Genomic DNA, 25,792 nt, shown 5'->3' with positions numbered 1-25,792 from the left:
AGTATTAAATCCATTGTGTGTTATAGGGAGGGGCTGATTAGAAAAACACTTTGTTTTAAATTTATCAAAATGAAATGTCCTTATATTTGTTGTGAGAGCCCTTACTTGGAGGACTGAATTATAGGAAGGGGAAAGGCAAACTAGAAGCAGCACTAGTAGAAGTGCTTCAGATTGCTGTGGTGATGTCTGGTAAGTCCTAACCAACCCTTTTTATAAATTGTAGGTTTTCCCCCCTAGGTGTACATTTCAGTCCTATTGAACTTGTCTGGAAACAGGCTTGGAATCTTGGCTGTAGCCTGGCAAGAAGAGTTTTCTCTGCAGGCTGAGTCACTGGTGTCCATCCATCTCCCTCCCAGAGATGGCTGCTGTGCTGCAAGTGCCACAGAGGGACTGGAGCTGCTTTTTCTGCAGGTGCTCTGGTGACAAATGGCTCTTTCTCCCCCTGTTTAGTTTCACTCTGACACATAAATCCAGGCATAAGCAGGCTAAGCTGAGTGGAAGCTGAAATTGCCCGTTCATAGTTCTCGTGTTCTGGCTGTTTTACCCCTGTTTGTTTGATGAGCAGCAGAGTGAGCTGAGCTGTAGGTGACACACAGCAGCACAAGGAGCAGCTGGAGACTCTGCTGAGGCTCTGTGATCCAGGGAAATACATCTCCAGTGGCTACTGGGACTTATCAGCACCTTGGTGAGACGATGTTGGGGACTGCTGGAGTGTGCTAAGAAGAAGGGTCAGGGCTGGTGGAGGCTGGATGGATCTCTGCCCTTGGGCAGCTCCAGGCAGAAAGTGCAGAGGCACAAGTTCACGATCCATGGGAAAGCACGTAGGGCTTGTTGGCAAAAGTTGTGTTGCTAATTAAACAGGAGCTGGGAAGTGCTTGAGGGGGCCAGAGCCCTGTGAGAAGCTGTCCAGCCTCTTTTGCACTTTCCAGTAATTAAAGGGAGTAATAAATAAATGTTCTTTGGAGCAGGGGTGGGCTTGGGGAATGTCTTACCCTGGCATAGAGATGGAGCACAGGGAGCTGCCACTACCCCTGCACTGCAAAGGCTGAGATCTGCTTCATGTTTGGGGACAGGGAGGGCAGCAATGAAGTGATAAATACAGCAGCAGAACAATGCAAACAATATTTAGTGAAGGAATGAAGTTCCAGTGATGGATATTTTGGTGGCAAATCAGCAGCTGTACAGCACAAGGGGCTGGGGACAATTTGTGCTCAAACTCTGCTCCTGAGTCCTTCAGCTGAAAAAGGCTAAATCTGTGCAGGAGAACTGGAATATCAACAGAGAAACACTTTATTAACTTATTGACACTTAACTTCAGATTTCACCTGGTTTTACCCAGGAATGAGGGATATTTCCTATTTGATAGCCCCTGTCTGTGACCTCCATCACAGCTCTCTGAAGAGGATACAGAGCACTGAGCATTGTGTCCACCCAGAGACACGGAATAACTGCACAGCCAATCACTAATAGAAATTCATCATTGGAAAGTAAAGTCATTTCCCACTGAGAAGGGTCTTAGCCTTTCCTGGGGTGGGATGCTAATTGTAGGCTCTTTTTGTTCATACTGGTTCTCAAAAGCAGCAGATTCACTTTTCTGTAAGTAGCTGAATTAATCTAGTTCAGCTTTTTGGGGGGGGTGAGGGTGGAAGAAAGGAACTCAGGCTATGAACCAAGCAGACAAAGAGAGACTCTAAGCCACAAAGCTGGCAATGGAATAGGCTGTTGGAGAAAATCCAAGAGAATGGAAGGTATTACAGACCTACCATTGCATCTAACTGTGCATGGCTTATCAGTGCAGGAATTTTTATACTGGAATAACTCAGAGCTAGCGAGATTAGTCATGATTTTCTTAACATTCATTGGATCTGCATTGGTGGCCAAACAGGAGGTATCTGCATGTGCAAAACAACGTCTCTCTAACGTCAACAAGCGTTGCTGTGGCAAAAGGCCAAACCCAGCAAAGGCCAATTCACCGATGGCTCATGGTTTGAATCTGTGCCCCTGGCTCGGGTCAGGGCTGTGCTGTTTCATCTGCTGCCTTCTCTCCCCAGGCTGCCTATCTAGCAGCCACTGTCATCTCATTCTGCCCTCAGGTCAGGCCCAACTCAATCAGCATTGGTTTACTATGAAATGTCCAGAGTCATTTTACTCATTGTGTCTGTCTCAAAGCACTCCAGGAGAAAGTTTAAATATTATTTCTGGCTCCTTCAGCCACTAACTCTCACGATGTTTTCATGGAAGCTTCTGTGCTGCTCTGTAACGTGTTTTTCATTGATTTACGTTGACCTAAAAACATTGCAGTAGACAAAAAAAAAAGAAAAAATTATTTTGTTTGTGCTTTCAAGGCATTTCTTTGTGAAATGACCTGATGTTCGTGGAGCTGTGGCACAGCTAAAGCAGCAAAGGTTGGGTGTGGGGTACCTGCCAACACAACCATGCTGGGGTGATAAATACACTTCAGCACATGGGCTGGGAGCATTTTGACTAATGAAAGGTTGTTAGCATTTCCCTGTGGTTGGTTGTGCTTGGGAGGCAGTGAGCGAGGCTCTTGGCATCGCTGGCTCGCCAAGGAAGCGGCAGTGGGGTGGTGGGACTGTCGTTACACCAGAGGCTTTTAGCCAAAAACTAATGACATGGAGGCCAAACCAGCAGAGATGGCTTTGTTACTGCTGAGCAGGGCTCACCCAGAGCCGAGGCCTTTCCTGCCCCTCGTACGGCAACACTGGGGAGGGGACACAGCCAGGACAGGTGACCCCAACTGACCCAAGGGGTATTCCATACTGTATGATGTCATGCTCAGTAAATAAGGTGGGGGGACGTTTGGAGCGATGGCTTTGTCTTCTCAAATAACTGTTCCATGTGATGGGGCCCTGCTGTCCTGGGGATGGCTGAACACCTGCTGCCCATGGGAAGCAGGGAATGAATTCCTTTGCTTTGCTTATGTGTGTGGCTTCTGCTTCACCTACTGACCTGTCTTTATCTCAACACATGAGTCGTCTCACTTTCACCCTTCTGATTCCCTCCCCAGTCCCATTGGTGGGGGAGTGAGCGAGTGGCTGCTGGGGCTTGGCTGCTGGTTGGGGTTAAACCACAACAACATGAGATCTTTTTGTTCTAAAAGTCTCAACATCAGACTAAATTTAGTCCTGTAGAAATCAATAAATGGCTGCCAACTTTCACACAAGGGCAGAGCAAGGTCAATGTTAAATGTTTCTGGGCAATCTTACCCATGGTTTCAGGCTCTTTGCTTCTCCAGTTGGGTAGGACATGATGAGAAACTTTCCACTGCTTTAAATATTAAGGAATCTCTGAAAATACTTAGAAACAATTAACTCAAAATGTTCTCTGTTTTGGGGTTTAATTTTTTTTTTAAGTACAGTATGTTCTTCTGCAGATTTTCATCCAATCTACATGCTGGTGTCCCAGAGGCTTCTTTCTGTGGTGCATTTGTGTATCTATAATGAAGAATGTCCAGGGGCACACAGACATGTGAGGCAGACCTAGGTGGAGTGTCAGTTTTCAGTTTTAAGATCAGTGGATGAAGGGCAGCTGAGGATGAGCCGTTTGTCTGTTGGAGCACAGAGAAAAACAACAGTTCTGCACGTGGCACTGGGCACCACGGGGGAACAAACACTCTTTACATTATTAAGTTGTGCACAACCAGCTGGGAATTATGTAAAACTTCATGAAAATATTTTCTTTGTCTCAATAGAACATGTGAAAATAAGTTGCTTTTGGAGAGTTTCTTTGTGTCAGGCTACTACACTTCCTACTAAGTTTTTTCACACATTTCTCTGCTAACAGAACAGGGCAACAAGCTTATGGAAATGCAGTTGGGTCTTCCTGGTATTTTAATTTAAATGAGCATTTCAGGGGCTTGGAGGAGGGGATATGTTTAGTGTTCTGTGTATAATAACAAGTTGTAACTTGGTTGTTCAGCAAAATAAACCAGTTTAGTATTGCTACACCAAAACCCAAAGTGCCAATAAAATAGTGGGAAGCATTCCTACAGTGAGGACAAGTGTCCTCACTCAGCAGGACTCCGTGGGTTGGATCTGCTCCCTGGGACCTGTCATGCTCCAGCTGAGCAGTGCTTCGCCTGGCCAAGTCCTTGGGCAGTGCCATAGGGCTGAAGGGGTGTGAGAGGCTTCCCAGTGCCTCTCCTGTGGTGGGAGAGCCCATGGGACTTCATCCCAATGGGAAAATGCCCACAGATAACCAGGCTGTGCACCACAGGCTGGGGGGGATCATCTGACCACACAGCCTAAGGAGGTGGATGCTCTCCAGCTTTGCACAGGATTCAGATGAAAGCACAGGTTTTCCAAGTTGTTTTTTTTTTTAATATATATGGTGCTTTTACAGTGGAAATAATTTAAATTGCATTTTTATTCAGTAGTGGTCTGTGTGGATGGTGTTTGGCTGTAAACTCCCTGCTCTTTGCTCTTCATCAGTCCAAAATAAAAAATAAACATGTTGCTGCAGGAATGAACCTGCACCCCTGTGCCCATTCCTGGGGGGTGAGTTAATTCCCACCCAATAAGCTCATGTCTGATACATATGAGTGAACCTGGACTGAGAGTGGCCACGTGTGTGAGGGAAGGGAAAGAACAGAAAATTACAAGAGTTTGATACATTCGTCACAGCTCACAGAGAAAACAGAAATGGATTCCTTAAGGTGAAAAGAACAGGCACTTAAGTGACACTATTCTGTAAATTCCAGCACTTTTGGCAAGGGGCAGGCAGTAATCAGAGCCATTCAAATATATAAATTCAGAGATTCATAGTGCCCAAGGCCAGCACAGACCATTGTGATTATTCCCTCTGACCTTCCCCATCGTGTGGGTCATGGAGCACCTTTTATATAGCTATATATTGATATGTAGACATTGAGTGCCAGTTCAGGGAGCTTGGCTTGATTTTATCCAATTCAAAAATCAGACTAGCACAGATCAAGAGCAAGCACATGGAAATTACACTACTACAAACAAACTCGTAGGAAAAACCAGGCACACACACACGCAGCTTTTGGGGAACAGCACATTTGAGTCACCAGCTGCTGCAAAAGTGTTTCAGACCTGTGTAACTAAGGAAGTAAAGGGAGCTGTTACTGTTCCATAGACTATTATAAAAAATGGTTAAATGTGCCTTGTGTGCATGTCTGAAAACCTCTGCTACAACAAATTTAAGGAACGGGAATGTTGTAAGTGTAGAGTGTGCCAGAGTACCTGCCAGGGGAGGGGGGTCAGCGAGCCCTGTGTGTGATGGGCAGTGCCTGGGCACAGCCTGGGTCGGTACCTGCCCTCAGAAACCAGAACTGCACCCAGACAGTGCAGTTTGCTTTGCAATTTTATCCTCTGTGACTTGGGCAGGGTGTTCATTTCCCTGAACTCCCCGGCAACTCTGAGCCCTCCTGAGAGCCCAGGGCAGCACTGAGCCCCGGTCACCACCTGCCCTGGGGATGGTTTGCAGTCACCAGGCTGTGTATTTTTAGCCTGGGTTTTGCTGTCCCCTCTGTGGAATTCAGAGGCAGATCTGGCTGTGCCCGGGGCAGAGGTGCTGGGGATGATTCCCATGGGAACCCAGCAGGGCTGTGGGGAAGGGTGTTCCCATGGCAAGGGGCTGACCTGCACCTGTGCAGAGCACAGGGCTGGGCTGGGGAGCAGGTCACTGAGGAGGGAGTGAGGTGGGTGAGCGCATTTCCAAATCTCACCCACACAGTGTCTTAGATGTGTTTTCAGTTAGTATCTCCTGGGAGACACAGATGAAGACTCTCAGGCCCATCTTATGGGAGCACTCAGACACATATCTCATTTGTCCCCTGAGTAAACAACTGATCACAGTGGCTGAGAATCCATCAGCTGAGCACAGGAGTTCTGAGAATCCTATTCCATCCGTCAGCTGTCCATGGGAGTTCCACAGGCACATGGGATGCACAGAGACTGGTGCTGTTATTTCAGCTCCTCCAGGGGTGGGAGGCACAAAGGGGGGAGAAAGCGTGGAAATGCCCCGTGGATGATTCATTCAGTGCCGAAAAGCTACCTGGTTGGAATCGCAGAATCATAGAATATCCTGAGCTGGAAGGGACTAACGAGGATCATCCTGCACAGACACCCCAGCAATCCCATCCCCTGTCCCTCAGTGTTGTCCAAACCCTCCTGGAGCTCTGGCAGCCTTGGGGCTGTGCCCACTGCCCTGGGGGGCCTGGTCAGTGCCAACCACCCTCTGGGGGAAGAACCTTTCCCTGAGATCCAACCTGACCCTGCCCTGTCCCAGGCCCAGCCCTTCCCTGGGTGCTGCCCCTGCTCACCCAGAGCAGAGGTCGGAGCTGCCCCTCGGGAGGAGCCGCAGACCCTGCTGGGGTCTCCCCCGTTAATGTCCAACCGCAGGATTTCAGAACTGCCCGCGCAGGTGTTTAACTGAGCATCGTTAGACAGCGAGCACGGAAGGTGCTGCAGCTGTGGCACAGCCCCGCCCCTTGGGAGGCCACCGGGTGGGCCTGGGGAACGGGGGGTACCGCACAGGGCCGGGGGCGACCGGCGGCTCCGCCCCTTCCCCGCTCCCGGCGCCCGCTCCGTTCCCGGCAGTTCCTCCCGGAAGCTCCTCCCGGAAGCGCCGCCGGAAGCGCGGGCGGAGGCGCGCGCGGGGTGAGCGCGCGGGGCCGGGTGCGCTCGGTCCGGGCCGTGCGGGGCCGTGCGGGACAGGACCGGGCCGCGCCGCCATGGCCCTGGCGCTGCCGCTGCCCGAGCCGCCCTGGCCGCCGAGCCTGGCCCCGCTGAAGGTGCGTGCGGCGGGACCCGGGCATGGCGGGACCCGGCCCCGGGCAGGGCGGGACGGCGGGCGGGGGCCAGCGGGGCCCAGGGGCCCGGGAGCGGCCCCTCTGCCCTGCGAGCGGCGGGGGCTGCGGGGCGGCCCTGGCAGCACATCCCGGCGCTGCCGGTGGGTCCACCCTCGCCCCACGAGCCCGTTTGCCTTGAGCGGCCCCTTCGCACAGCGAACCTCCCGTGTCGGGCACCCCCGTGTCGGGCACCCCCGTGTCGTGGCACCCCCGTGTCGTGGCACCCCCGTGTCGTGGCACCCCCGTGTCGGGCACCCCCGTGTCGTGGCACCCCCGTGTCGGGCACCCCCGTGTCGGGCAGCCCCGTGTCGTGGCACCCCCGTGTCGGGCACCCCCGTGTCGGGCAGCCCCGCTCGGTACCGCTCCCCCGTGTCGGGCACACGTGCCGTGCCCGTGGCTGACCCCGCTCTCCCTGCAGGACGTGGATGACTTGCTGCGCTGTGGGATTTGCTTCGACTACTTCAGCATCGCCGTGATCATCCCGCAGTGCTCCCACAACTGTGAGTCTGCTGGGAGGGGTTGTTGCTCTGGTGGGACTTGTCCAGTCCTGCTGCCTCCTGAGTGTGGAGTGTAAGGAAAGGCTGAGAGAATTGGGTTTGTTCAGCCTGGAGAAGAGAAGGCTCCAGGGTGACATAATTGTGGCCTTCCAGGACCTGAAGGGAGCCTCGAGGAAGGATGGAGAGAGACTGTTGACAAGGGCCTGGAGTGAGAGGACGAGGGAGAATGGCTTCTTACTGACAGAGAGTAGGGTTAGATGGGATATTAGGAAGAAATCCTTTGCTGTTATGGTGGTGAGGCCCTGGCACAGGTTGCCCAGAGAAGCTGTGGCTGCCCCATCCCTGGGAGTGTCCAAGGCCAGGTTGGACGGGGCTTGGAGCAACCTGGGCTGGTGGAAGGTGTCCCTGCCCATGGCAGGGGGTGGAGCTGGATGGGCTTCAAGATCCCTTCCAACCCAAACCATTCCAGGATTCTTTGGTTCTCCTTGGGATGGAAACTGTGAGAAGGTCTGTGAGATGGAAGCAGCCAGAACCTTCCCTCGTGCAGTTCCTGCTGCAGCATAAACACATGGCATCTGATCAATGCACTTAAACGCTGCCTATTCCTACAAGTCTCCATTTAAATATCTTTCATAACATCCTGAGGGTGGAACAAAGCTGTATGTGGAGAGCATTATGAGCTAAAATTTTCCATGCTGCTCCGCCTGCCTTGGGCTGATATCTGTTGGAACCTGGACCCAAGCAGTTTGCTGAAAGCCAGATTAGAGGGAAATATGTTAGCTTTTCTCATGTTAAAATAAAAGCTTGTAATTGTTTGCTTCAGAAACTGTAGCACTTCCCCTTCCTTCCATGAAGGGGGTCATTGTAGTTTGGCAGTGAAGTTTAGTTTAGTTTGGCAAAACTCTCACCATTGAAACCAGTATTCTTGTGGTGGGGAGCACTGGAAATTCTCTGCTTGCTGGTGACACAGTGGGGTTCAGAGGCCCTTAACTTTGGAAAGAATTTGTCTGCCTTTTCTTTGACAGATTACACATTTATTTCCCCATGCAAACTGCAGAAGGTCTAAGTTTTCTGCTATAGCTCAAAATTTCTTGAAGCACTTTCAGTTGCTTGTCTCTGTAATCTCTTGAGTCAACTGAGGTTGGACAAGTGGAGCCAAAAGCCCTCTGCTTTAATGAGTAATTGTTTGTGAATGGATGAAAATGAAGTATGTCTGCTTGCAAACCTTTCTGCTGACTCTCATTTTCTTAGTGATCTATTCCAGGGTTTCTAGACATCCCTGTAATGTGTTTGCACCTGTAGCCACTTAAAGTCCTCCTCTGCCCCTTGGGTGCTGGAGTGTTCAGTAGCTCACGTGGCAGTAGTTGTTTAACTGTCCTGGTGCTTTGGACTGTGTCATTACTGACAGAATAGATGTGCCATCCATATTTTTTTCACATAATAAAGGCGTCTGAAGGTGAATGTCTTCTCTAGCATGGATGGAGGGAACTGTGGCCCTGGGATTTCTTATACCCTGGTATGGGAGCATGAGCTCTGTCTGCAGGGTGGTGTTGGTGTGTTGGATGTCAGCAGGCTGGATCTACCAGTTCATTCATATTCATACAGTTAAAGTTAATTTGGTTTTTTTATGGATTTCCCACCCCATATAACTTCTTAATGTATATATAGTAACTTTTGAGTATTTAGCTGGATTTGTGGGTTTAAGAGTTATTTGGTGCGTTGAGACCAAGTTGGATGGGGCTTCCCAACCCAAACCAGTCTGTGATTAATTAATGCTCCTGCTGCTTTTCAGACTCACTCCCAGAGGGTCTATGAAATATAAATCTGCTTTGGGAGCTGCTGCTGAGTGTTAAATGCTGAGACTGACCCGTAATGATCTAGTGAGTGAATGTCTATTTTACTGGAGAGTGGTGAGACTTTTTATATCTTTAAGTGGCTGTGAAAGCTCATAGATAAGTTGACAAAGTAGAACAATTTCAGAAATTTACTGTGACCAAATGAAGCTTATGGCATGTTTCACCACAGTCTGTTGAACCATCCTGTGATGATGACATGACTTGCTTTCCCTGGGAAACATTAAGCTGTCTCTCAGCATTCCAGTGCTGGCTTCCATTCTGATTAGCCTTTTCCTTCACTAACAGGTTGGTATGGTTTTGGAAAGGGGCAGAAGAGCCTGGGAAGAGGAGACAGAGGGTGTCTGGGGCTGTGCAGGAAGATGAAAGTGGTCCAACGTTAGTCATGTCAAAAACCCAGCATGGGGGGAGTGAGCAGTGCAGGCATGGCTTTAGTGGTGCTGGCTGACCAAGGTTTTCTTGTCTTGCACTGGGAAACAAAAGGAAATGAACATCATCTTTTGACAGAGGGGCTGACATTGGGTACTGAAATATGTTTGCATAAAATACGTTTGGTTTTTTTTGCTACAATGATAATCTCAATTCCATGGAAAGATGGTGTGTTTTCAATGTTGCTGTATTGTGGAATAGCTTGCACATATTGTACAGTAAGAAAATACACAAGTAAGGACTTGAAGCTGCCTTTGGAAGAATGCCTTCTTTAAAATGATGTATTTCCTTTTTCCAGATTGTTCCCTTTGTATCCGCAAGTTTTTGTCCTACAAAACTCAGTGTCCAACATGCTGTGTGGTAAGTGCTTTTCTTTCCCCCTCAGCTTGTTTTTTTGTTTATTTTTTTTGGCAAATCTCAGGAGCTTTTCCCTTTGGACTGTGCTAAATAATTGTGATCACGTTACCACCTTTCTGTTTGGTGAGCAGCTCTTTGGGCAAAGTGGGATGTTCTTACAGCTGGAATTCTTCTGCTCCAGAGTTGTTCTCTGTCAGCACAGGCAGAAGTGGATGGAGCATCAAGCCTGGGGTTTGGCTCAGAGCTGTGCATACAGTCTGTCACAAAACATTTAATATTAATTTGTCAGAATGCACCATTGTTTAAACCAGGAGTGATGAAACTTTGGCACTTAAATTTCCCATGTTTGAGTGACCTCATTTCATCTCTCAAGGACTCTTTAAAAGTGTTCACAAACCTGCTGGTCCTGACAGTGGCTGGTGGAGCCTTTTTGGGCATGAGAGGGCTCTGTTCTGCTCTGGGGAGAGGAGGTGTTTGCCAGGAGCAGGAGGTTGAGTGTGCAGAGCACTGGAGGCAGGTTGAGCTGCTCTGCAGGTGCTTGTTATTAGGAGCTCACTTGAAGCCCTTTTTGATTAAAGAACATGGAATGCAATTTTTTCTAAGCCTTAATCTAACTTTTCTCCTGAAACCAATTGGGCTTTATCGACCTCCTGGAAGTGGTTAAAAACAGTAACTCGAACAAGTGAATGGTGCCTCAGGAATACTGGCAAAATAGGAGTAATTTTGGTCTGTGTTCTAAAGCATGAAACAGATGAGACCTCTCAAGACTGGAAAATGGATCTATTTGTGGCTTTGCCAGTTTTTAAACATCCAAACAAGTGCAGACTACTCGAAGAAGTACATTTTACTGCCACCTGCTTAAAACTCACAAGTGTTGGTATGAGAAAAACTAATGGAAGCTTTGTTAAAAAGAGGAGCAGAGAGACAGAGAGATAAAAATCAGAAATTGTTTCAAAAGAATGAATTGAATGCACAAAGTCATCTCATATTTCATATTTTAATTCCATAATCAGAAGATTAACACTTCCCTTCATGGGTTTTCATGCTTTGTTGCTTAATGTTCTTATCACCTTCATAAATTCCTTGATTTGGTTTTCAAAATAATTAGACCTGTGCTACGATAAACCATTGTTGGAGCCTGGGTACACTGGGCTTTGTTCCTTTGGCTTTATGCTTCATTTTTATCTATTACCCTAATTTTCCAGACTTACAGTTCTCAGGCAGTTATTTTAATATGACATATTTTTCAGGAAAAAAGCGTTTACCCTTTATGCATCTTCATTTTCATAGCACTTTAGTGGGGGTAGTTGAGTCGCTGAGCCAAGAAGCAAGTTATTGATCACTTGAACATTTTCTGGGCACTTGTTGTTTTCACTGCATTTGAATGTTTATTTGTTTGTTAGTTTTGCTTTTTCTCACTTTCTTTTCCAACAGGCAGTCTCAGAATCTGACCTGAAAAACAACCGAACATTAGATGATCTAGTGAAGAGCTTCAATTCTGCAAGGTATTGATGTAATTTTATGACTACTCTCTCTCTCTAGTTTGGCAGCTGGAAAGAAGTGACTGCCTGTGTGTAACCAGGCTCGGAGTCCTTGGAGAGCAGTGGTGTGAGGACTGAGCAAAACAATTGTGGTGTCACAGAAACATTGTCAAAGATGGATGTTTACACTTTTGGAGAAATCCTACAGGGTTCTGGCCGAAGGTTGCTGCCCACTTGGTGAGGTGTGGAGGCTCTACAAGCTTATTTTGGTCCTGGTTCTGGTTAACTGCCCTTAAGTTGCAGTCTCTCCCAATGTGTAGGAAGTCAAGCAGATATGTCAGGATTCTGTGGGAAAAATAATGGTAATAAAGATTTTCTGCTAAGATCCTTGTAGGGAAAATTCTGAACAGAAAGATTTTGTCCAGTGGTAACAATCAACTTGCAAGAGAATTCTCTTGGTGAAGTCACTGGCTGGGAAAAACGTAGGTATTGAGGGACCACAAATGTGAGTTTTCCTGGGGAAGAGAAGTAATGGAGTGCTCTGCTTTCCCCTGGGTTTCTTAGCTGCTTTCCTGTTTAATTCATTTTTTATTTCATCCCTTTAAAAGACAGGAACAACAGAATGAGTTTGACTTGGTAAGTTCTCACCACAGTAGATGCAAGAGGCTCCTTGTATTATCTCTTTTGATGAGAAGCAGCTCAGTGATTGATGGGGATTCTGTGGGTATTCCTGTGTCTTTGGGAGACAAACACACTTTGATTTTTTTCTCTGGAATTAACTTGAAGCTGGAAGTCAACGAGACCTGGCTTCGTAAGTGACAGGAAGCAGAGTTCAGTTGATGGCTTTGTTTCATGAGAGAATTTTTCTGTGATGAAAGCCATAGAATGTAGATAGATCTAATCTCCTACATGACCACTGCTAGATTGAAGTGATTTATTTGAATAATTTAAATCCTACAGTTCCATTGTTTTAGCTTGAACTCTGGTGCTTCCTAGTGATAAATGGATTACTATTTTTTTTGGTAATGTCTAATTTTGTAGGGAACAAATAGTGCTGACTTGGATCCATTATGATATTGAATCTTAAACGTTAATTTCTTTGGCTGCTTTAATGGATCAGTATAAATCTTAGCAGTGAGAGTAGTTTAATAACCTTTCCTTGTGTGACTTGGAGTTCAGCCAGTGTCTCCCATGAGGTGGGATCAGTAGGATGGTGGTGCCCCATCCCCTGCTCTGTTTGGGGTGGGTGGGAGCTGGCACAGGGCTTGCTCTGGAGCTGGGTGGGAAGGGCCCCACGATGAAGGCTCACTAATGACTGCTCTAATGAGACAGACCCCTCAGAGCAGTGTAGGTAATGAGTCAGGTGCTGGGCACCCCCTGGGCTGTGTTTGCTCTGCCATGTCCTGGGCTGAGAGGACACAGCTTGGCCAGAGAGCAGTGTGTGGGGTGAGTGTCACTGAATCAGAACCCCATTGCTGGTTTCTGCCCTGATGGTGTTGGTATAGGACAAATCTTCTGTCTCCCCCCCTGCTTCCCCATCTGCTTTGTTTCCCTGTGGCCCTCCCCAAAACAAATCCAAAGTCCAGGGGTTGAAGAGCTCAGCACATTTCAGAGATCAAGTCTGTCCTGACCTGACTTTGAGCCTTGGGTGGTTTAGTGTTTATGAAAATTAGGCCTTAAATCTTCTCAGCATTTCACAAAGTGCAAACCCATTCCTTAAGTCAGGCCTGGAGGGGAAGAAAATGGTAATGTTGGTGGTACCTAGAGTGCAAGCTGTGCTCCAAGGTCAGTGTGTGCAGGGGGTAGGAATCATTCCAGCTGATCCCGTTTGTACTCTGCTCTGCTTTACACCCTGTGCCCAAGTGTCTGCAGGGTGAGCTGGTGTGGGTGTGCTTGGGGTGGTGTGTGGGAATGCTGCTCCCTCCCCATCCAGGGAGAGAGAGGGCTGTCCTGTTTCCCAGTGAAAGTGGAGGTGTCCTGTCATTCCTTATGGCCCATCGATGTTTTATTCAGTGTGAAAGGCAGTTCTGACCAGGCTGTGATGGCTGTGAATGGACAGTGCCCTGTGTGAGAGGCACAGGAGCTCAGGGGGGGCATTGGCATGAGCAGTTTTGTTTTCCCTCACCTGCCAGTGCTCTGGGATGGAATTCCTGGCTCTGGACATGTCAGGAGAGAAAGATGAGGAGCAGTATTTGTGCCAGCTGTCCTTTATGAACTTTTATCAGTTGCAGTAAGGCCAGTGTCTTCAAAAATAAGTGTAAAGTTTTGTGTGAAGTGTAAAGAATTAATTTTATTGTCCTCTAATAAAGAGATTATTTTGATAAAATTTGTAAGTTTTTGCGTCACCTTGTTAGAAAATTTAGCAATAGAAATTAGAGTTACAGTTGCACAGGTAGAAAGGTAGTCCTTGCTGACAAGGATCTCTGCTTTTCTTCATACATAGGGAAGAAAAATATGCTTTTACTTTCAAGTTTATATCTTAGTTTCCTAATTGGGACTACTTGACAGGTAGTGATTCACAGGAATAAACACTGGATGGACTCTGAGTGCTGAGAGAGCAGGTGCTCTCATTGCTGATACACTGATTAAACCTCCAGCAGGAATGCAGAAGGAGTTTCAAGGAGATGCAGGTAGAACCATCCTGTGTGAGCTGTTCCTGGGAAGATTCACAACTCCAGCTCTTTCCTGGAATTTATTTATGTGGAAACACTAAATTCCCTGTGACTTTGCTTCGTTACCGTTTTGGCAAGGGAGAAGTAAAGGACCATAAAATGGGAACCATGTTCCTGATGAAGGACTCTGAAATATTTTTTGCAGGTCTTACAGATCTGAAATAAAAAAAGGTGGCAAGTTGTTTGTGCTGTTTTTGAAGCAGAGTGAGTGTGCTGGGGAGGGTGTTAAACCATCCACTTTTAGTTAAACAAAAGCAGTGTAAGTGCCTGTCCTGACCTGACCCAGGATTGAGGAGGATGGGTCTCACAGGAGGGTTTGGGTACTGGCTGTAACAGCGGGTCTGGACTCCCTGACACCTGATTCATTCATCTCTCAGCCTTTAAAGGGATGGGTGCTGCTGGTGCTCATGAACTCAGCTTTCTGTCAGTTGTTACTGCTTTGTGCCAGGAAGGTTCATTGTGTCTGCTGGGACCTCTCAGAACTGATAGCAGTTCTGGAGAGTGTCTTAGATAACAAGGAAGACCACACGAAACACAGCTTCTTGAAAATTGAATTGAGGTTTCCAGGTGAGCTGGACAGGCTGGTGATGCAGAGGTTGGACTTCCCCATCATTCCATGCTTTCTCTGGGCTCTCTGAATGATGGATGAGTCTTCCAGTCTAGTCATGCCTGTCTAAATCTCTGTGAATAATCAGAAATTTGAGTCATTCACTCTGGGGCTGAGGGAGGTGTGGCAGGTGATAAAGTGAGAGCTCAGGGCTGTGTCCCAGCTCTTCCATCCGTGGGGTGGGACCACTAGATGTCATCACCCAGCCAGGGAAGCTGCTCACGGGCCCAAAATACCACATTCTGGGAAAAGCCAGCCTGGGACTGCTCCTCTCTCCTCTTTTGCATTCAGTACTAGAGTTTTCTGTATTTTCCCACCAAAAAAAAAAGTGTGTTTTGGCAAAAAGGTTTTCAAGTTCTTGTCCTGGTGCTCTTTCCACTGATTCTGTGCCAAGATCAGATCCCTTTGGAAAGTCTATTCCCAAGTCTTTATGTTTCGATATGAGGAAAAGCTCCCAGGATTTTTTGTAGATCAGTGGTGTAATTAAAACAATGTTTGTTATTCAATTATTGTTAGGATAGATTGTTTTGTACTGTTTTTCCAGTTTCTTTATTTTAGTTGAGGTTGTATTTTATTGAGCCAACTGTTACTAGAGAATCTGAAGTTTCTGTTCAGATTTCTCTGTCCTGGCTGCCTTTGTGTGAAGCCAACACTCTGCGTGTGAGGTGAGCTGGTTCTCCTTGGGTAGTGGGCCTTGGGGCTTCAGGGAAGTGCTCTAAGAAAGATTTCTGTGGTGTGCACATTCTGTAGGAATATCACTCACAGTCCTCTCCTTTTAAAGGAATGGGAATCCAAATTATTTCTGCTGTTATTTAGTGTTCCCCAGTTAAAAACCTTGCAAGTTGAGGAGCCACAGCTGTGCTGCTTTCATGGGCTTTGTCACCTCAGCTGCAGTGAACTGTGTCACATAGAGCTGTAAAGCCATGGCATTTGGCTACAAAGCAATGGAATGTGGCAGTGGCTGCTGCTGAGCCCTTGGCTCCAGGAGCCTCTGTCACAGCTGGGTGACACCTTCTTTGAGGTGCTCTGGCTTGAAAATGCTCTTCTATTCAAGTGAGGGGGAAAGCTCTTGGGTCTCTGCTGTGTTCCATGTGACATTTGAGAGGCATTTCATTGCATTTGCAAAATGCACTTTATTTAGTTTGAAATCAGGAAGACAGTGCTGAGGTTCTGCAGAGTGTGGTGAGGCTTGGCTGGCTCCTGGTCCAGGTTCCTGTGGGATGGGCAATCCCTGAGTGCTGTGTGTGAGCAAGGGGGAGAGGGAAGAAGGAATGGGGAAAAAACTCTTATCAGTTTGCATACTTGTTTCTCCAAAAAACCCCCAGCACTGTCCAACATACATAACTGTGTGCTTTCTCCTGGATGCTCCCAGGCAGCAGCTGTTCCAGCTGGTGTTGGATGCTCCCGTGGTTCCGGCCCCGCTGGCCTGCAGCAGGAGTCCAGCTGCCCAGAGCCATGGCAGGGCTCCTGCTTCTCAGCCAGAGTCAAAGGAGCTGCCAGTGATGGACAGTTTCTTGAGAAAGGACAAAGTCTGCACCTTGGCAAAGGCAGGGGGCCTGGCAGGGACTGATCAGGGGACTTTCAAAACTGAGGAACACCGTGACCTTCATGGCACTTCTGCAGAGGCTGGTGATACAGACAGTGAAGTGGGATCACAGGAGAGTCCTGAGTGCACCAAAGGTCATGAAAAGCCTTCTACATCTGTGGTCAAAGGAGTCAAGAAAGGTGAGTTGTTTAGGTTTTGGTTATGTCCTGCTTTCTCTGCCAGGGCAGCCGACTGTGTGTGTAAGAGGACCCTCAGTACGTGGCACTCATCCTGTTTCTCTGCCTGGTTCTGATCCCTGTTGGCACATGCAGCTCCTTCCCCTTTAACTGGCCCGTGCTCTGCTCCAAGCATGTTCTTGATGAGGAAGCTTGGGCTGCTGACAAGGAATGAAATGGAATTCAGCACTTACAGATTCCTTTGCTTTGAGTAACAACACTAAAAAACAGTAGTTGTGCAACAGACTTACTCAGTAAAAATGAAGCAATTTCTCCTTCTCCCAATGACTAGACAGACACCAACATTCATTCTGCCCTTGTGTCCTTGAGTACCCAGATGCAGGTTATTTTATAATGTGTTTGTTGTTTGAGGGGTGAGCCCAAACTCAAAGTGAGCATGGCAGCAGTTCTCTTAATGTTCCTGTTCATACACTCTCCAAAAGAGTCATCTGCTTTATTCTGTAATTCCACAGGGTTAAGGTTAATTTATTTTGAAGCATGAAAATGCCCATTTATACTAATCAACCACAATAAAGTGGCAGAATCTTCTTAGTCCTGACATGCTGGCAACCATCCTATTGACCCACCTAAAAACCTAAATTAAAATAAAAGACCAGGGAGGAGTACAACCCTGGTTCTTATTAGTTCTGATTTATCTGTTCTTTTGTTTAACAATGTATTCAATTCTGAAGTTCATATAGATTCATTAGCTGGGTAAATCCTTCTTAAAGATGTATCACAGCCAGGAAAGGAGCCATGGGAAACCTGTCCCAACTGTTTGGGGTGTTTAACCTTTGGAATATGGTTGGGAGTCAGGAATTGCAGAACAATATTACCAGAGAACTCTCAAATCCCACAATATTTCACAGTTGTTGAAAACCCCAACATTTCAGAGGTTGGTTTTTGTTTTGTTTAAATCAGAGCTGGCTTCCCTCACACTGACACAAAGTGTGTTAGTTAAAGACTCTTATTCTGTTCATTCAAAATTAGCCATTTGTGATGTAATCTGATTGCTAAAGAGGAATGTTTTAAGTCTGTGTTTATTGTTTGCCTTGACAGGCAGTGTTTATAGGTGCCTCTTGCAGATATGATGCAAGAATGATTGAGTGGGGTGGGCCCTTGCCATGGGATGTTCCTGAGCCTCCAGCCTGGGCACAGAATCCAGAAATGAGTGGGGGGCCCAGCTGGATCATGGGATTCCTGTGAGGCTGAGTTAACTCATGGATTGGCTGTCCTGAGAACCATACATTGGGAACACAATGTTAACAAGAATAAAACCAGTGCTATAGTGTTTTGTCAAAAAGAAGCAGCCTCCTTTATTTAGGAGTGAAATACTGCAAAAGTGGAAAGCATTAGCAGGGACATCTGCTGCTGTTTCTGTTAGCCCCTGGGTTTTCTTGTAGGATATGTGTTAGTCTAGGTTGTTAGGAATTTGATTCCATCTGTCTGCAGGGAAGATGAGAGCCACTCTGATATTACCTAGAGAGGGAATTCAGTGCTGTGGAATGAAAATGAAAACTAGAAAGGAAGATTCTGGATAGACGTGCCAGATCTTTTCAAAGAAGACATTTGGAATTCTGGATTTTCATTTTCTTCAATCAGCAAATTATTCTCTCAGATGAAAACATTTGTTTTTTGCTGTTATATCCACACTAGTAAATTCCTTCTTGCTTGCTTTCAGTGGAATGTCCTGTGTGTGAAGTTGCTATTCCAGAGCAATACATAAACAAGCACCTGGATAGCTGCTTGACCAGAGAGGAGAAGAAGGACAGCCTCCGAAGGTAAGGACAGCTTTAAGAACTTTCCCGTGCTCATGGCTGGTTTTGTGCTCTGCTGAAATTCCTCTCAGTTGCTGGGGTATAATAGCAGTGGGCTGGGGTTGTTTCTGGCTTACCTGCTGCACAGAGCACTATGAAACGCTGTGGGCATTGTGCCCTCTCAAGAAAGCATGTGGATTGCCAGTAGAATTACTTTTTGGCTTTTGGTGGCAAGAAAACACTGACCAGTGCTTTAAAGAATTCAGCACAGGGAGCAGCCCTCAGTCTGTGCACTGTTCCTGTCCCCGTTCTGCTCCCTGGCATTGACATTCCCTCTGGGTAACTCCGGTTCCCATTTTTCACCTAGTGAATGAATCACTTCCCTCACTTCAGGTGGGGCAGGAGACATTTGCTTCAATAGCTGTCAAGTTAAAGAATAAAAATTGCACCTTTCTCTCCTCACTGTGGGGCTGTTCAAATTTCCTGAAGATCTTAATTTCCATAAGATTGATGCATTCCTTTGGCTTTGTGCCCCTGCCCCAGCATTGGTCACGGTCGCCACATTCACATCAGAAATGGAGATTTCAGTTTGTTTTACTTACAGCAGAAATGTATGCTGTTATTATTTCTGACTGATCAGACTGAAGAAATGGGAGGGGCTTGTACTGCAATGCTTATTTTCCCAAGTCCTCTGAAACTTGAATTAGAAAGTAATTTTATGTTAAAGCTCTTGTTTTGCCCAGTCATGCTTAAAGTGCAATATATAAGCTAAAGGACTTTGAAGTTGAAAAAATCATAAATTAATATTGAAATCTGATATTATATTTTAATTTCCATTTGGGGTGTTTTTAGTGCTTTCTCTGCTCTCAATAAATGCACATAAAAGCCACATCTTTCCTTGGTGTCGAGCTCATGTCCCTAACGGGATTTTAAATTCTGCTTATTTTATCTCTAGGCTACTTAGACCTTCAGTATGTGTCACACCAGACGCTGCCCCATAGGGACTGGCTCTCTGGGGTAAATGCTGGCTCTTGGCAGGGTGTGGTTTATGGCTCTGATGTTTGGTTCCAGTAACAGCACATCCCTAGTGCTTCTCTGAGGAATGGGAACTCTGTTTATTCTCAAAGCAGGAGCACATGGCTGAGCAGTATTTTGTCAGAACAGCTAATTTAGCCCCCCAAACCCGCACAAGGGTAATTCCAACGTGTGTGTGTTCCTAGAGAACACTGCACTTCTCAAAGGTGGGGAAAACCCACCAACATTCAGATCCAAACCTGTTGCGAGCTGATTTCCTGGAGCTGCTGGCAAAGCTGAGGGCACTCCTTAGGTCATGCTGCTGCTGAACTGGAATACACACCAAGCTTCTGCAGGGCTTCCAAAAGATTTAATTATTCAATGACATTTTTTATATTTCCCAAAAGAATCTGAAAAAAGTTTCCCTGAAGAGTGTATTGTGGTAATCCATCTTCTTTTTGCCATCTGAGCCACAGGGGCTGGATGAGAGCAAATGAATTAATAACCATTTTTGTATAAGCCTTTTTTTCAATGTGAAATTTATTTTCAATGTGATAAGTTGAAAGTGCTGAATAGTTTTGAAATAAATTTCTTGCTGTCACCGTGGAAAGCTGTTAGCTGCTCTCTAATCCAGAGCAGTACAGCTGAACTTTGTTTTGCTGCAGAACGAAAAGTGTCTAATGAAATGCTGTTCCTCTGTAACTAATAAATTATTGCAGTTGCAGAAGATGAGCAAGGCAGTTGATGGGTTTTGGTCCCTTTGTTTCCTAGTTTGAGAGTATCTCACCAGGAGGTGTAGGGAAACCTGAGCCAATTTGTGCAGAAGGAGCTGTTCTGCTCATTTTAGGTGACAAAAGTTATAGTAGAGAAAAGTTATAATCTTGAATTTCATCTGGCAGTTTCCTGTAGTTAAGATGTTTTCCCCAGCTGCGTCAGGAATGTTGAGTTCTTCTGACAGAAGGCAGTGGGAAGGAGTAAACTTTGGACTTAGATGTCATTCCTTTGAGAGCACTGTTAATTCTCTTTAATGTCACTTTCTGTGTCACCAAACCACCCTTTTGTTAGCTGGGAACTGCTGCCTTCAGGTACATGACTGTTTTTCTGAAAGTCGTTTTCCCAGAAGGCTGAAAACTCTCCTAATTCAAGTTTTGTCTTGAGGTTTTAATGCTTTTAAAACTTCTCCTGCTCATTGAGGTAAGACATGACCAGTACTAGGGTGAAAAAAACAAGTTTCTTTCAGGTATCTTTCGAGTGGGTGAAATGCCCTTAAATATTTGTCAGTATTTTGATTTTCACAGGAGTAATAAATAGTCTGTTTCCTTTTCCTTTGGCAGTTCTACTCACAAAAGGAAGCCGATGTCTAAAGTTGTTTATAACCTGCTGTCAGACCGAGATCTGAAGAAGAAGCTCAAGGAACATGGTCTGTCCACCTCTGGGACCCGTCAACAGCTCATTAAGAGACACCAGGAATTTGTGCACATGTACAATGCTCAGTGTGATTCCCTAAGTCCCAAATCAGGTAAGTGAGAAACTGTAGGGAAGTTGTTGCCATCACAACCCATTTGTCTGCATTTCTCCCTCTATTAGCTCTCAGGGTGGGAGGAACACTGGTTTGAATGGTTTGGGGGAACTGGAGCTGGAATAATTTATCTTGTGTAAAACAAGGGTGGTGCAAAATACTCCTGTAATGTGGGAGGTACTCAGGGGGGTTCTTCACTTGGTGCTGGTGATGAAGTGGCTCCAAGTCTCTGCCTCGTTCCTCCAGACTAAAGGAAGAGTGCCAGGGTGTGTTCAGCGTAATTCGGCTGCTCTGCCCTAAATAATGCAAAACTCTTCCTCTGTTCAAACCCTGGGCACAAAGGGTGAATTATTAAACTCACACTTAAGATGCAGACATGCATTTTGGGTAGTAGCAGTGAGCCTGAGGTCACTATGTAACAGGAGTAGCTGAGCTTCTGAGGAAGCAGAGGTGCCAAATTCTGGGAGTTTGCTTAAACCAGTTTGGAACAGGTTTTATTCCTTCACAGCTTACTAAGCTTTTGTTCTCTGACTGCTTCACTGTCTGGTGAAAGTGTTTGTTTTGATAACTGCCTGCAAGCTACCTGGCAGTGCTGTGGAGATGATGAAATGCAGGAACAGATTTGTAAAAGTAAATGTCAAAATAAACTGTGCAGGGTCCTGCATAGCTGTGGCTCTCGTTAAATGTTAAGAAACACAACTATGTCTGTTTGTAGGCTTTGAACATGTCTGACAAAATCGTTGGGGTAGGTTGTAATTCATCTGTGGGCTTTGACCATGAGCCTGCACACTGGAAGGTGGTCTGGGGGTAAAATAAGATAAACAGAAGATGCAATTATTATATCTTTCATTGAAACATCCAGTCTAAAATGGAAACTCTTTCTGAATGACATACCTGTGCACCACAGAAACACTTGTAGTGTGGAGGAGGGAGGTTCAGTGGGATTTGGAAAGGTGGCAGGCTTGCCTGGGATTCGAGCCCGAGCTTTCATTGTTGGAGCACTGATGCTGTTTGGGTTTTAAAGTCATGGTAGTTTCATTCAGTGCTGTTACAGCTTTTTATTACACAGCTCCTGTTTCAGTGATCCCTTTCTTCTATTTCTGAACAGTTGCAGAGGTTGTTAAAGAGCTGGAAAAGAACGAGAAGATTCGGGTTCAGCTTGAATGTAATAAACCCAGTGAAAATGTAGGTGACTGCTCTTTGTTCTCACAGAGGGGTGGCCAGCAGAAACTGCAGAGTGGGCACTGAATATGTTTGCCTATTGCTTTATAGTGGGATTCCCAGCCTCAGTGTTGGAATTCACATATGCCATCCTGTAATCAACCTGATACTCTCACAGGATGCATTTGTTGTGGGCAGTCCTTGGTGCAGTGCTGAGCTTTCTGCCCAAACCATTGAAGTGGGAGCATTTCTTTGTCTGCAGTCAAAGCTCTTGAGAAACATTCCCCTTGACCGCAGTGGAGGATTTTGACCCTCCATGGCAGTGTGGGGAATATTTTACTTCCTGGAATTCTGCAGGATTTAGCTGGCAAATTCCATGCTTCCGTGGGGGCAGTAGCGCCTGTTCTTTTCCCAGGACACTGGATACTTTGGTGACTTCTGAAGCCTGTTTGTTGCAGTGTTAAGAAATATCTTATGGCCCACATGTGCTGGGTGTGACAGGGGCTGGCCTGGTCCTGGTGCCTGGGTGGAAGTGGAGCAGGACACCATGGATTTGTTCTGGAAATGTATCAGGGTCTTTGATGAGAAGCTGAGAGCTGGAGGGGGAAAACCAGGCAACTGCTCCTTCTTCCAGTTTGAAGTCTCTAATTTCGAAGTCTGCTGCCTTATCATCCTTTTATTTCTGTTAAAAACAAACATTTGTGTGATTTCTGTAGAGCTTGACCTTCACAAAGGACCAGACAGAGGAAGAAATAGATGAGATCCATGCTGAATATCGTGAGTAATGCACGAGTTGCACTTTGTTTTGCTCTTAAATTTACTTTCTTTTCCTTTGAACTAAAATATACACACTGATTGCCTCTGAGTGCATCTCCATTTATGCACTTTGTGCCCTCTTAGTGTCCTCCCACGTTTGCTGGACCTGCAGAAGAGCAGAGCAGGGTGTCTGTGTCTCCTGCTGGGCTGTGAGATGTGCAGTTGTGTGGTGTCACTGGGAACCCTCCACAGCAGAACTGCTCCGAAAGGGCTCCCTGAGCCCCAGCCAGGGACTGCCCTTCCTGCCTCTGGTTTCATTTTCTTGGTCTGTTATACACATTTAGAACAAAAAAAAAAATTAAATACTATCTTAATAAAATTCCTGTCTTTGAAAAATTGAGTTTATATTGTTAAAAGGGCATGGCTTCAAAATTAGCAAGATCTCCAAGAAAATAAGTCTCAGGCAGCTTAACTGAACACTTAAAAGTCTAAAAAAAAGTAGGAAAAAAGCAAAGAAAGGAGATTTTTAACGGGAACATACGGTTTCAAAATTAATAAAGTGTTGATCAAAGAGGTAAGTAGTAACTGGTGTCGGGTAGTTATTTCTCATAAAAGCAATAAGGAGGAAATCATAAGCGTGAAAGAAGAACTGTACAGTAAAATTCAAGGGCAGATTAGAAGAACTTTCATCAAAGGCCATTTTTTCACTGTACCACAGATGGACTTTAAAAAGCTTTACTGCACAGTGAACTTCTTTTTTTCTTTTATTTTACAACATTTGCACTCGAGGTCCCTAATTCCCAGCTGAATAAATTAACTCTGGTGTAAGTTCTGGATAAAGAATCCCAACCCCACCATGTACTTTTGTTCTGCATTTCCATATGAAACAGAACACACTGGGGCTGTGAACAGCCTTGGGAAAGGCAAGACAAACCAGCTGGAGAAAGTGCTGGTTTTCTGCTTCTTTGCACTGTTCCAGGCTCTTGGCAAATTGTGAATTGCACTGCTGGTATTTTTTTTTACCATTTATGAAATACCAATTAATACTTTGCTTGCTGGAGCTGAGGATGGTTCCTGTGCTGTCTGGGAGCTCTGCTGGAGCAGCTGCTGAAGTCCATGCCTGGAAGGTGCAATTACAGTTGCTGTCACTTCCTTCTGCTGCTGGAGACTCAGGAACACCCTCACCCTGGTGTCAACCCCATTCTACTTTTTTTCATGGTCTCTAGTTAAAGAGTTAAAAAATCTACAGGAAAAGAAATACATTTGTTGAAAAATGTATTCTGTTGCCTTTTCTGCTTATAAATCTTTCCATTTGCAATGTTCTTCAGAAGTCTACTGCTTTGTCTTGTGTTTAAATATTTGTAGTTCTGTCTGTGGTTGGTTTATTGAAATGCTGCAGTTTGGTTTATTACTGAGATGCTGCAGGTTGCTGTGCTGTGTGTGGTGTGGCATTTCAGCACCACGGTGATTTACAGCACAGCTCAGCAGTGCTTGTGTGCCAGGACATTTCTTTTTGCAAAGCTTTGTATTCACACCATAAACCAGAACAACAAAATAAAGCAGTGCTGTGAAAACTGAAACGCTAAAGGAATTCCATAGCAAGTGTGCAGTGGCTCAGACTTGGCATCTGGGACAGAATTTACTTTTACTTAATGGAGTTTTTGGCCTTTTGTGGTGCTTTCAGCTGCTCAGGGAAAGGGAGTTGATGTCAAATCTTTTTTTCCTTCTGTGGGGCAAGACTTGGTGTTATTTTATCATAGAATATATCAAAGAATTGTGTCACTGGAAGGGTGGTCAGGTATTGGAATGGGCTGCTCAGGGAGGTGGTGGAGTCACCACCCTGGAGGTGTTCCAGTGCTTGACAGTGCTGTCTGTGAAGAAATTCTTCTGGTGTCCAACCCCAGCCTCCTCTGACACAGCTTGAGGCTGTTTCCTCTTGTCCTGTCACTTGTTCCCTGGGGGAAAAGGCTGATCCCCACCTGGCTCAAACCTCCTTGTCAGTGTGCTCCCTCCCTGCCTGGCCAGGGGTAGGTGATCCACAATGTCTGGCTGAGGACACTGGGTATTTTCCCAGCCTCTGAGTAAAGAATTTGAAGTATCCAGATGAAACAACAACATTGCTTTGGCTGAACACCAGAAGATTGCTTAAAACATACCAAGTGATTGAAAGTGCAAAGAGTATTTGAGTTACTAACTGATTTAAAGGGTCTGAATTTCAGCAGTGTAATGAGCATGACACAGGAGCATGAAGTGTTCATCTGTGCCAGTGTTCTTGGCTGTGGGTAGCTCTGTAAAAGCACAGACACAGATTTGGATCATTAATAGAACATGGACCATATTGCAGTGCTGAGTTGGTTTTCAGTTGCTGTAACAAAAATGGTTTTAATTCAGTGTTTTGTGACCATTTCTCTTCACCTCCTTTCAGTGTTTATGGTGTACCTTAGTCCTGTGGGGATAGTTAGTGATGCTCTGCTACCTTTCAGGAAACAAACACAGAAAGGAATTCAAATTCTTGATGGATCAAGTAAATAACCGGTGGAAGAAAAGTGGGAAGAGGAAAACAGAAAGTGCTCAAAACAAAGAAGAAGTTGCTGTCAAAGAACTGCCAGCAGCCACAGGTCAGTGATGTTTAGTATGGTCCCCTCTTGGATCCACACTAAGAAGTGGGGAGTTTCCAAGGAAATGCTGTTTTCTCCTGTTGTTCTTCTCCTACAACCTTTAAGGGAAAAATAGCATAAAGGTCAAACAGACCCTAAAATGATTGACTGCCATTGATTTTGGTGTGGAACATAAGCACAACCCATAATAATTATCTGGGTTTGATTTCAGTGGGCTGTGTCTGGATGTGCTTTGTCTGGGGACACGTTGCAGGCAGTTGTTGAAAAGGGGTCTCAGGTTCCAATCCAGGTGTGCTGCAGGTGCTGAGCTGGGCATGTGACCACCTCTGGAATGAAGGTGATGGTCAGTGCTCTCGCTGCCTTTGAGCCTTCCCTGATCCCTACTGTGAGAGGGAGTCAGTAACTGGGAGCTGCTGAGGTATTTGTGTGGATTGGATCCAGGAGTTGTTTGTCCTGAGGCTGAAGCAATAAAATA

The 25,792-nt window shown here is 45.9% G+C and overlaps 1 protein-coding gene and 1 long non-coding RNA gene across 3 annotated transcripts in view; one reads left to right on the top strand and one right to left on the bottom strand.

Annotated features, from left to right (window-relative positions):
* Window positions 1–2,115: 2,115 nt before the first annotated feature.
* LOC113945846 lies at window positions 2,116–2,733 on the bottom strand. Its single transcript, XR_003527202.1, has 2 exons — window positions 2,685–2,733; window positions 2,116–2,286 (listed from the first exon to the last, which is right to left on the bottom strand). It is a non-coding gene; the product is annotated as an uncharacterized LOC113945846 (long non-coding RNA).
* A 3,935-nt stretch (window positions 2,734–6,668) lies between these two features.
* The window catches only part of RAD18 (RAD18, E3 ubiquitin protein ligase), a 31,926-nt gene continuing 12,802 nt past the window's right edge, over window positions 6,669–25,792 (top strand). For both annotated transcript variants that reach the window (XM_027640510.1, XM_027640509.1), the window contains exons 1-10: window positions 6,669–6,778; window positions 7,254–7,335; window positions 9,913–9,974; window positions 11,406–11,476; window positions 16,104–16,456; window positions 18,174–18,273; window positions 20,598–20,782; window positions 21,891–21,967; window positions 22,660–22,720; window positions 25,183–25,317. In XM_027640510.1, coding sequence (XP_027496311.1) covers window positions 6,719–6,778; window positions 7,254–7,335; window positions 9,913–9,974; window positions 11,406–11,476; window positions 16,104–16,456; window positions 18,174–18,273; window positions 20,598–20,782; window positions 21,891–21,967; window positions 22,660–22,720; window positions 25,183–25,317 — 1,186 coding nt within the window. In that variant the 5' untranslated portion in view covers window positions 6,669–6,718. The remainder of the gene's footprint in view (window positions 6,779–7,253; window positions 7,336–9,912; window positions 9,975–11,405; window positions 11,477–16,103; window positions 16,457–18,173; window positions 18,274–20,597; window positions 20,783–21,890; window positions 21,968–22,659; window positions 22,721–25,182; window positions 25,318–25,792) is intronic.

The sequence above is a fragment of the Corapipo altera genome, unplaced genomic scaffold, assembly GCF_003945725.1.
Source record: "Corapipo altera isolate COAL_440 unplaced genomic scaffold, ASM394572v1 55, whole genome shotgun sequence".
Classification (NCBI taxonomy): domain Eukaryota; kingdom Metazoa; phylum Chordata; class Aves; order Passeriformes; family Pipridae; genus Corapipo; species Corapipo altera.
This window is presented reverse-complemented; position numbering and strand designations above follow the sequence as displayed.